General features: G+C 52.4%; 1 protein-coding gene across 1 annotated transcript; it reads right to left on the reverse strand.

Moving 5' to 3' along the window:
* Positions 1 to 638: 638 nt before the first annotated feature.
* Positions 639 to 7354, reverse strand: CTRC (chymotrypsin C (caldecrin)). Its single transcript, XM_008572854.1, is given in 9 exon segments — positions 639 to 653; positions 1316 to 1468; positions 2544 to 2677; positions 2680 to 2688; positions 3691 to 3827; positions 4634 to 4756; positions 5866 to 5963; positions 6066 to 6157; positions 7315 to 7354. Coding segments are annotated over 9 exon segments (801 nt in total).
* Positions 7355 to 12047: the final 4693 nt, after the last annotated feature.

Genomic DNA, 12047 nt, shown 5'->3' on the forward strand with positions numbered 1-12047 from the left:
CCCTGAGGGCAGGGCTGGGGTCTCCTCCTCCTCCTCCTGCACCCTCACCATGCCCAGCAGAACTCACTCCTCAACACTCCTCAAATCAGACAGCCCAGGCGCCCAGCAGCCATGGGGACTGTGCCAGGTGGGGGATCTGCTAGAGAGCTCCTTCCTTGGTTAGCCAATGGTTGTCCCTGAGCTCTGGGTGACCTCCTGTGGCCTGGCGTCTCTGGGCTGGGGAGACTGCCCTTGGGGAGATCCCATCTTCCACCTGCAGCTGGGGGGCATTGAGGGCCCACCAGACCCCTCTGTGGAGGCAGGATCAGAGAAGCAGGTGATGGGATGAGGTCAGGCTGGCTCACAGCTCATGAGATGGAGCGGGCAAGTGTCTGGTAAGTCCTTAACTCCTATCCCCGCAGGCTACTCACATGGCCTCCTGTGATCCTCCCACCCCCATCATTACCCCGGCAGATCCCTCCAAGGCCTAGCCAGCCTGGCTGAGGTTGGTCTCTCTCGGATCCCTGGTTTGGAAATGGGCAGCCCCTACAGAGCCTGGGCACTGACAGGGGAGGTGCAAGTCAGGAGTCCAGGCAGCTGAGGGCGAAGGAGGTTTATTGCGGTTGCAGGGATTTGCTGCCGTGGCTCCCAAGGATGGATCACAGCTTCATTTTCTGGAGGAGTGGAGAACAGTGTGAGGGAAACTGCGGGTGACACCTCCTGGGGCAGACAAGGCCCTGCCAGGAGAGTAGGTCCATGGGGAGCCACAACCACAGCCCCCAGCCTTTACCAGCCAGCCTCGTCCCTGCCCAAGGGGTCTGAGTCCCCCAGCATTTCAGACCGCTGTGTAAATGGGGCTCAGGACACATTCTGTCCCCAGTGTGAAAGCCCCCAGCCCATGGTGCCCCTCTGTTCCCCACCCCTCAGGATGATAAATGGCCATCCACGCCACCCCCTCTCCTTTGCGGGGCCCAGCTCTCATGGGGCAATGTTTCAGCTTTGAGGGGACTGGTCTGATGCTTAGATGGGGATATGAGTATTCACTGAAGCCTGTGGATAAATGGATGGAGGAGTTAATGACTGTGTCCTTCATCGCACCCCTCTCAAGGCCTGCTACGGTGAGTGCTCAGATATGCTTCTTGAATAAGTGAGTGGATGTATGAATGAATGAGTGAGAGAGGGAATGTGCGAATAGGTGCACGGATGAACGGTGGAATGAGCAAATGAATGAACGAGTGAATGAGTGAATGAATGAATGAAGGAGTGAGTGAAGGAATGGGTGAGCGAGGGGGAGGGGCTGACGGGGGCAGGAGGGAGGCGCGGAGGCGGCACCCACCTTCTTGATCCAGTCGATGTAGGTGGACACGCGGGTGAAGACTGTGGGCTTCTTGAAGGTGTTGCAGCCCAGGCTGGAGCCAAAGCTGACGATGCCATGCACCTCCCAGGAGCCGTCCTCGGCCTGGCAGTTCAGAGGGCCGCCCGAGTCCCCCTGCACCAGACCAGGTAGGCATCAGCCACCAGGCCTCCCCCAGAGGTGGGCTTGGGGAGCAGGGTGGGCTGGGGTGGGGGGCGTGGGTTGGCTTCTCAGCCTTGGTACCCCCTTTTAGACTTCAGCCTGCCCATGGTGAGGGAGGCAGAGAAAATGTGGTTTGGGGCTGCCTTGGCCTTGGTCTGGGAGGTCCTGGGATGTCAGAGTAGCTCTTGGTTTGCTGTGTGATCTTGGGATGATGCTAACCCTCTCTGTGCCTCAGTTTCCCTAGCTGTTCAGGTCACCATGTCTCTGTGAGCTGCCCAGAGAGGTGAGGATGCCGGGAGTCATATTGGAGGCCTGGGAAGGTAAGGAAGGTGGGAGTTGGGAGAGGGTTGTGTGCTTGAAAACAGGACAGTCCTTGGTTATCTGACTTTTTTATTTTTTTAAAAGATGACCGGTAAGGGGACCTTAACCCTTGACTTGGTGTGGTCAGCACCACACTCTCCCAAGTGAGCGAACTTGCCATCCCTATATGGGATCTGAACCCGTGGCCTTGGTGTTATCAGCACCACGCTCTTCCGAGTGAGCCAGGGGCCGGCCCTCTTGATTGTCTTAGATAGTTCATGGTTCTGTTAGACTGCCTGAGTCCCCTGTCTCCCTGGGCTGGTGGAGCTGACGGCAGGGGGAACACATGTAGAGACTTTAATGAAGCCTCTTCTATGCCCATTAGACTCACTTATTCCTCACATCAACTCTGTGAAGTGGTTACTATGGTTCCATTTTATAGATGGGAAAACTGCGGTTCAGAGAGGTTCGACAGCCTCCCCAAGGTCACACAGCTAATAAATGCTGGGGCCGGAACTTGAACTCAGCTACTCATGCTCAACTCTGCTGCTCTCACCACATTGCTGGGGGAGGGGAATGGGAAGCGGTGGGTTGGGGTCGCAGGTCTCCTGTAAGCCTGTTGGGCCCAGCTAGGGCTCAGTCTCCTCCCTGGAAAGGGCTTGCTCAGCTCACCCTCCTTCACTCTCCCCACTGCCCCAAGGCACTTGGCCACCTGGAGCAGGGACGGATGCAGGGTCCAGAAACTCACATTGCAGGCTGAGGTGACACCATCACCCCCGGCACGCACCATCTTGTCCGTCACCATGAAGCCCCACCAGTCACTCTTGGTGCATGTGGCATGATCCACCACAGGCTTCAGGCCCTGCTGCAACTCATCAGCATGGGGCCATTGGCTGGGGAGAGAGTGGCTGGGACCAAGGAGTCAGCCCGGGCGGCGCCAGCCTCAGCCCAGGCCTCCAGGAACAGAGGGCTGCGACAGGACACAGGTGAGTTCTGGCTGGGACTTAGTGGGAACCACACACATGCCCTTAATCCAGAGGCCAGCCAATGGTCCCAAATTGTTTGCTTCAGGATCCCTTGAGGGTGGGGAAGGGGAGCAGGCTGGAGGCAGAACTAACGAACACAAGTGCTCCAGGAATAACTGTTGAGTTGAGTTGTCTTTAATTTGGATTCTGGGGGGATTTAATTGTCCATCATTTCCTTGCAGGTCTCTACCTTCGGTATAGCATATTAAAAGGTCTTTTTCACTCCAAGATTTTCTTTTTTTTTTTTAAAGATGACTGGTAAGGGGATCTCAACCCTTGGCTTGGTGTTATCAGCACCGCACTCTACCGAGTGCGCCATAGGCCGGCCTTCACTCCAAGATTTTCTTTTTTTTTTTTAAAGATGACTGGTAAGGGGATCTCAACCCTTGGCTTGGTGTTATCAGCACCGCACTCTACCGAGTGAGCCATAGGCCGGCCTACACTCCAAGATTTTCTAAGCATTGATCTGCGTTTTCCACTAAGTCTTTGTAGCTTCATTTATTTGCATTTAACTTTTAATTCAGCTGGAATCTATTTGGGCATATGGTATACCATAAGATCTAATCCTCCACCCCCAAATGGCTTATTTTAATTTATTTATATGGCACTTATGGGTGCCAAGCCCTGTTCTGAGCATTTGGCATATTCTAATCCATTTAATTCTGACAACACCCCTTATATGCACTTGTTAGAGTGTCTGGCATATGGCATGTGCTTAATAAATATTAGCTATTATTATTACGAAGTTTTAAAAGATGCAAAAATGTTTAGGCAAAAAGGAGAAGTGGTGGGCAGATATGGGAGGCATGCTGATTGTGGGTGCTGCTTCCTCCAGGAAGGCTCTGGGGATTTGCCAGGGGCCGTACTCACTCCAGAGGAGGCCCCAGCCAGTGACATAGCGGGGGTAGTTCTGAGGCAGCAAGGAGCCCTCCTCCGGCAGGCAGGCCACCTGGATGGTGTCACTCAGCTCCACAGGCTCCGCAAGCTTGATGAGTGCAACGTCATTGCTGGAATCCAAAGTGGAGAGAGTGAGTGGGCAGAAGGTCCCGGCCCCACAAGCCAGCGCTAAGAGGCTCAGGCTGCAAGTTGGGAGGCAGGCCACGCGGGCCAGGGGTCCACCATAAACATCCTGCCCGCCAGCTGCTTATTGGCTTTCAACATGTTGGAGGACAAATGATCTGCCTTCTAACATGATCACCTACCCCATTAGACGTGTAAAAGGTTTAACAAAGGGGATACTGGAGAGGAAGCATTCCAAATCACTGCTGGTTATGTATTGACCAGGATAAGCTAGAGCAAATTGGAAATTATATTCATAAAAGAGGGGCGTTTGCAGATGCCATTTCTAATATTTTTATGTTACCAGAATGAGAGCTGCAAACCCAGATAGGCTTGGTTTGAGTCCTAGTTCTACCCTGCACTGGGCTGTGTGATCCAGGACGTATTCCTCAACCTCTCTGAGTCTTTCTTCCTTGACCAGGGCTGTTGTGAGGGTTACATAAGAGATGGCATTTAAAGTGCTTACTGCAGTGTGGGCATGCAGTGGGCACTCAATAAAGGTGTCTTGGCTCAGCCTCTGGCTGGGTGACTTTAGGCAAGACCCTGTGGGGCCTTGGGGTCTTTATTCCAGGGACCCTTGGCCAGTGATGGGAATGGGAGGCATTTTGACATTGCTTAAAAGAGTCATCTGCTGGCTGTTGAGGGTTAGGATGGGGTGGCCGGTACGTGTGGGGCAGGCTGTACAGCTCTGTCTCAGCAACCCCTCCCTCTGCACTGCCCCCAGGGGCCGTGAGCTGGTCAGCCGGGCATTCACCGCACCAGCAAGGAGTTCCACTTCTCGTGGACATAGATGGTGTCCACACCCATGAGCAGGGAGCCTTCCTCATCTTCCACCAGGTTCTTCTTCCCCAGGGCCACACGGTAGGTCCGAGTGTTGCTGGGCCGAGGAAGAGGACCTGGCCAGAGAGGCCTCCTGTTCTTGCCAGCCAGTGGCGTAGAAAGGGAACTTGGTGCTTTGGTGACCCAGACCCATGGCCACTGTGGGACTCATTGGAAGAAGGGAATGTCTGTCCCCATGACCCTTCTTAGGGCATGGGGAAAGGACCTAGGACTTGGAGTCAAGGGCCTTGGGTTTGTGTTGTGGCCTTGCTGCTCCTAGCTGGGTAACCTCGGGCCTCAGCTTCCTCATCTGTACGGTGGAGGTGAAATTGGAACTTACCTCCATGGCTGCTGTGAGAATAAACTAATCCTCGCTGCCATTGCCTCTGGCCTGTATTATTGCCATAGCCACCACCGCCTCCGGGTTCTACCCCGGCCTCTCTCCTGTCTGTTCTTACCCCGGCAGTATGAGTCTGCTAGAATATATGTTAACCCACATCCCTTTTCTGCGCCCAAATCCTTCCAGTTGCTCCATCTCAGGGTCAAAGCCAAAGTTCTTACACGGACCTGCATCATCAGGTGCTCGTTGCCTCTTTGACCCACCTCCTCCTGCTCTCTGCTCCCACACTCTGCTCCTGCCACACCGGCTTCCTGGGTACCTCTGACCACACCAAGCAGGCTCCCGCCTCCAGGCCTCTGCCTTGTCTGTTCCCTCCACCCGGAACCCCCGGCCCCCAGATCGCTGATTTCCTCCCTTACTTCCTTCAGGTCTTTGTTCCAGTGTCCCCTCTTTAGAGAGGTCTTCCCCTGGCCATTTCATTTCAAATAGAGACCCTTGTGCTTTTATCCTCTTCCGGCCTTAGTTTTCTTTATTACCACTTGATAGGTGATATACAAGTGTCTGCTTGCTTAATTGCACTTTGCTCTGCCTTCCACTAGAATATAAGCTCCCTGAGAGCACAGACTTTGTCTTTCTTCGCTGCTGTGTTCCCTAGTGCATAGTAAGTGCACACTAAATGCCTGTTGACTGAATAAATGAACTGAGTAAGTAAGTAGCATATTTGGTTGGCCCAGTGCCTAGAGTGTGTAGTAGGTGCTTAATAGAAGCAGCTCATCAGACTCCCTCTCAGGGTGTGGCCGGGTCTCTGGGGTGTCGTCCCCGCTCACCTGATGCAGTGGGCAGCAGTGAGGACGAAGCTGTTGGTGATCAAGGTTCCGCCACATGTGAGCTTCCATTTGTCATCATTGAGGTACTGGAGGGAGATCTGGAGGAGTGTGCAGAAGGGCCACGTGTCAGCCCACAGGTCCCTGGGGATTCTCACCCCACCAGCTTCTCCATCCCTACCTCCCGCCCCCAGCATGCTTACCTGCCAAGGCCAGCTGTGGGGCTTGGCATTGTCTTGGCCCACCACTCGGGCTGACAGGTTGGGCAGGACGCTGGGGACCCCACAGCTTGAGGCTGGGGGTGGGGGGAGGGGAGGGAGGAGCAAAGATGAGTGGAGCTGGCCTCCCCATTGGGGAAGGGGCAGGGGGGTGGGCAGAGGGAAAGGGGAAGCCGCCTAATTCTCTGAGCCTCAGCTTCCCCTTCTGTGAAATGGGAAGAACACTAACCTGGTGAATTCGTCCTGGTAGCTAAATTAGACAAGGTATGCAAAGAGTTTACAAAAGGCCCAGGACAGAGTGGATGCATTGGCAGAAAAGAAAGGTGGTCTGGTGTGTGTGTGAGTGCCTGGGCACGCCTGTGTCTTCTGTTCCTTTTTAGGTGTACTCGTTTCCTCTCTAACTCACCTCCACCTGCTCTCTCTGGGTACAGCATATTATTCAGCATAACTGGCTTGGTGGGGGGATGTGTGTGAACATTAAATCCACAGAGTTCCTGACTGTCATAGCTGGGATGCTGCGTGGAGCCGTCAAGAGCATGTACTCCACTGTGCCCAGCCATGGGATACTGGGCAAGGTACTGAGCCTCACTGAGCCTCAGTGTCCTCATCTGTAACACAGAGATATTAATAGACCCTCCCTCTCAAGCTTGTTTTGAAGATCGAATTAGGTCCTGCAAAGTGCCTGGCACATAGTAAATGTGCAATAAACAGAAGCTGCTATTATTACTGTTGTTGTTTTTAGCTGGAAGGACTAGTCAAGTGCTCTCATTTGCCACAAGAGCCAGTGGATTTAGAGAGGTAAAGGGACTTATCCAGGTCCTGCAGAGAGTGAGTGGCATTTAAGCCAAGCCCCTTGATTCCTAATTTGGGAGAACTCCACCAAAATGAGGGAGCAGAGAATCCAGGCAGGCCCCGATGGTCCCTGGAGTGAACCCAGGATGAGACATCTACCGTGTCCCTGGCCCTTGCTTGGTGCTTTCCACACCTCGTCTCTAATCCTCAGCGACCTGGGGAGGTCAGATCATCATCCCTATTTTGCAGATGTGGAAGCGGAGTTGCCAGGCGGGAAGTGGCTCGTTGGACCCACAGCTGGTGAGGAGCCTCTGAATCCACGTTGGACCCCAAAGTGCCCTTCCTGCAGAGCAGAGGGCTCCCTGTTCCTGTCCTTGTCCCCAAGAGGACAGCTCGAGCTCACAGCCTGCTGGCTGCAGCTGGTCCCCACCCCCCAGCTTACCGCAGGCCAGGAACGTGACAAGGGCTGTGATGCCCAACATGGTGTCGAGATGGGCAGGGGCACACTTATAGGCAGGAGTTGGGGAGTCCATCTGGTCAAGGCTGAGTCCCATCCCCCTTGGAGAACAACCTGCTCCGGCAAGGTCCTTTCCCTGACCTTGGGTGGTTACTGTTTAATTTGGGCAGGAATGGGGCTTCTTGGAAGCATGGATTTTTCAAATACCCTTACAGCAAATTCTGAACTGCAGGGTTTTTACCTGGAGTGTGGTCTCATTCTCTCTCCCTACCTTATTCTTTTTAGTTATTATTTATTGGGCACTTACTATGTGCCGAGCACTGTGCTCATGCTTAATTTCTTCCTGCATTATCTCACTTAACGCTTCCAACAACATGAAGTAGATACTATTATCTGCTCTTTAAAGATGAGGAAGCTGAAATTCAGAGGGTAAGTGACTATCCAGGGTCACACAGTCGGGCAGCAACAGAACCAGGCTTTTTTTTTTTTTTTGTAAATTTTATTCTTTGTTGTTGTTTGCATGTGTGTATTGGGTTGAACAGAGCCAGGCTTTGCAGTCAGCGCTTCTCACACCAGTCTGGGGCTTCAAACTGCTCAGATACACTGCTTCCTTCTCTGTCTACATAGTGCCCTGTTGCTTTCTGACTTTTTCTTTCTCCCTCATTCTTGTAATATTGCCTGGGCTTGGTGCTCTCCTGCACCTGCTCCCAGCGCTGTGGGTGGGGGCTGAGGCTCAGCAGACCCTGGAAGGAGCTTGGTTGGCCAAATTCCTATCTGGAACCAGCTTAGTAGGCCCTCAGTGTTCCCATCTCTAAAATGGGTGGGTGGGACCAGATGGACTCTCAGGCTCCTTTCAGTCCTAAGACTTCATGACTTCAATGTCAAGGACAGTGGCAGATGTGAATTTGTGACCCTTGATGTGGCTTCAAAGCACTGTGTTCCAAAAGTTCTATCCAGAGTCCCCAGCATTTGGGTGTCAGCCCATCCCTTGGAGGATGTGGTTTAATCTGTTTGCCCCAAGGCCCGACCCGAGCCCGGTTGGTTAGATTCTGCTCTTCCTTCCCCTTTCTGCTCACCCTGAGTTGTCCTTGTCAGTCGTTTTCTGAGCTGGGTCCACTGGTCACCTTAGGAACCATTTCAGGTAAAGAAGTTCAGGACACATTCTGCTGTTATTGGTGGTTATCTGGGGGGTGAAGACAGATTCTAACTTAGATATTTTTATACAGATTAAATTCTTTTTTAAAAGGAGCATGTGTTCCTTTGGTAATGTAAAAATTAACATGTTTCACACAGAGATAGGGACTGTATGTGTGTTGGGGTTTGTCCTGCTGTGAGGACCTCAGGCCCAAGGCCTGGGGTGTTTGGGGCCCTCAGGCTGTAGGGAGCTTTCAGTTCCATCTCGAAGCCGGTCCTGATAGAGGGGTCATTGGGACCCAGAGCCATGGTTTGCTAAGCCTGCAAAGGGTCATCTTGGCCTGGGAGCTGACACCATACATGAGTGCAACAGACTGAGCTAGGGGACAGGTCTTGGGAGTTAGTAGGGTCTGGAAGCAGAGGAAAGATGCCTGGTTTCCATCTGTCAGTGACTGGCTGGATAACCTCAGGACCTGGGCAACCTCTCTGGGCCTTTATGTCCCTTGAGCAACCTGGGAAATGACTAACTGGTCTTTTATGTGTCAGAGCTTGTCAATTTGCATTCAGAGAGATAAAGCAATTTCTTAATGTCCATCTCAGCTATATGTACTTGCCTATAGATACCCAAGAATACAGGCACAGGCAGACACCCACCCCCACACCCCCACGCCTCCATATCTGTAGACAGGCACACGCCAATGTCATATATTTAAAGCATTCAGTTTTATATAGACTCATGCAGAGCCATGTGCCACCCATTCAAACATGCACAAAAACACAGAAATAGCCACAAATGTATTGCCAGTGACATACCAGATGAAGAGAGTTATTATTATTTGTATAAACGTTCACAGAGAAACTGACCTTTTTGGAGGGAGGTTGCTGGCTGCTCTTGAAGGTGCAGACAGCATCAGCTTTAGGGGAACTTCCTTGTTTTGAGACATCTACCAGGTGGGGCCTTTTACTTAAGGCCAGCACCAAAAAATTGCCCCTGCAGAGAACTGAGATCATCTTAGTCTGCTTCAGATGCTGAAGATAGCATGTTGAGTGCTTTGCTTAGGTTGGACTATACCCAGGAAGGAGGGAAAACCCAGCACCATTGCTTCCTAGCTGTGTGACCTTATGCTAGTGACTCAACCTCTCTGTGCTCTCACTCCCTAATCTATAAAGTGGGAATAAAAATGGTGCCTGCCTCCTAGGGCTGTTGGGAGGAGTGCCTGGCATATGGTAACCCTATGTGTTTACTGTTATTATTATTATTGTCTTTGTTGTTGTCACCTAGTTCTTACCAGAAAGCTTGAGTTTGGACTGTCACTGGGAACGTTTGCTTTCATGGGCCCCTTCCTCCACCCAAAATATTTAAAATTATGTTTTTTTTTTTTTTTTTTCCTTTTTGTCTTTTTTCGTGTCCGGCAACGGATCGCAACCCTCAGTGTCACACCCATACCGGACTGGGACCGGCAACGGGATCGCAACCCTTGGTGTTGCTCCCGCACCTCGCTCAGCCAGTGAGTGGGAACCGGTCTGTATGTGGGATCCGAACCCTCAGCGGGAGCGCCACTGCGCTCCCAAGCGGCGCACTGTAGCAGTGCGCCACCAGGCCGGCCCTAAAATTATGTTTTATGTGTATATAAGTGTAAAGATGAATATAATCCAGTTTGGTTATATTCATTTTTTTACTTCCGATTTTCTTACTTATTTGGTGGCTGGCTGGTATGAGGATTTGAACCCTTGACCTTGGCGTTATAACACTGCTCTAACCAACTGCCTACTGATTTTAAAGAAATCAAAACATTTCTGTGGGCCCCCAGAGGTACCGTAGGCTTCAGGCAGTATGCCCACTGCACCTGACGGATGCATGGACATTGGCTGTGGCCCCCTCCATATGAGAGGTTACTTGTAAATGGCTGAGAGAGATTTGGGGGAATGCTCTGTGGATTATCCTGAGCACTTTTCCTGAGCCCTGGAGGTGCCTTTAGCTGTGCCCTGGGACAGCCAGGAGAAAACCGTTGTTGCTGGGAGCAACTGGGCAGGGGCAGGAGCTGCCTCTGAGCATGTGTGCAGCTGGTGCCAGCCCCTCCTGACTCCTCCTGACCCCAGCCCTGGGGCAGGGAGCAGCCGGTTAGAGGATGCCATTACCCCAGTGCCCAACTGCCTAAGATACAGTAGTGATGCTAGGTTGGCTGACCTGATTTTCTGGCCAAGATAACAGGTCTGAAGAAGCAGCCCTAGGGGTTTTTTTGGATATGTGCAGAGTGGAGCCCTGGGAGAGTGGATTTCCTGTGATTGGTGGTTGGAGGCTTGGAGTTGGATTAACTTGCATATTTAAAGGTGTGAGTTTTGTTTGCCTAAACTGCGAGGCACCGACATACCTTATACACAGAAAATATTCATTCATTCATTCATTCCTCCCACACTCACTGAGCACCGACCATGTGCAGGCCCTGTGCTAGGACTGGGGATACAGGGATGACAAGACCCCGTTCAGCACTGGAGGAGCTTCCTGCGGGACAGGGTGATGTCTTTGGAGAGATGGGCCAAGGGCTAGGAGCTCCATGTGAGAAGAGATTTGTTGAGTGGAAGCTTGATGGAGTGCAGGTTGGGAAAGGATTCCTTCAAAGCAGATTCCATGTCCAGAGTGAACTTGAGGATTTGAGAGTGTGAAGATGCTTGAATCCATACATCCATCCCATGGAACCCCAGGATTTCCAGGGTCTGGAGTGGGGCCTCCCAGGACCTGAGACCTCAAAGTCCATGAGCCCCTTGGGGCCAGATGGTACTGGAAAAATAATCTTGGGTGACCTGATGGAGGCTGAGCTGAGGGGTGGGGTGGGTGGTCAGAGATGCCCCTGGGCCTCTGCAGAAGCAATGCAAAGTTGGGAGTGGAGGGGGTGGGGTGAAAGCCTGAGAAATGGGGCAGGTGCACTGGCTGGGGTTTGAATTTTCTGGCCACAGGGATGGGACTCTGGGGTGGCAGCTGTTATGTTTCTGGTGAGGCCCAATTAGGGGGCCGGCTGAAGGGCTGGCAGAGCTTCTCAAAATGAGATAGAAGTACTGGGGGTTTAGTTGGGGGTTCGGGGTTTGGTGATGGGGCCTGAACTCAGTGCAGGGGAGGCTAAATGAGAGGGTGGGACTTGGGGAGGGTTTAAAGGAGCCATTTCTCTTGGTCCCTGCATCACTCCAGGCCTCTTTATTCCTGAATCTGCTTCCTCTGCCTGGGCTGGGAGTGGGAGTCCTATGCAGGCTGAGGCTGAGGGCCTGTCGGTGGAGGGCCCTGGTATGGACAGCCAGTCCCCGTCTCTCACGTTCCAAGGGCTTGAGCCCATGTCCACTGCCAGGCCACGGGGCTCGAGCTCTGGAGCTGGAATTTGAGCCCTTCTCTTTCAGTACCCTTTGTCCCTTGTTACTGAGACCTTCTCCAATAGGATGCTGGAAATTCTGATGGTTTTCCCTTGGAGAAAGTTATTAAAAGACAATGCTTACTTAACCTAAAATCTTGCATTGATAGAGGTGGCATCTCGGGCATTGGGTAGCATGCGGGGGTATGTGCCCTAGGAAATACACTGGGAGGATGCAGCTCTCCC

This window comes from Galeopterus variegatus, unplaced genomic scaffold, assembly GCF_000696425.1.
Source record: "Galeopterus variegatus unplaced genomic scaffold, G_variegatus-3.0.2 Scaffold843, whole genome shotgun sequence".
Lineage (NCBI taxonomy): Eukaryota > Metazoa > Chordata > Mammalia > Dermoptera > Cynocephalidae > Galeopterus > Galeopterus variegatus.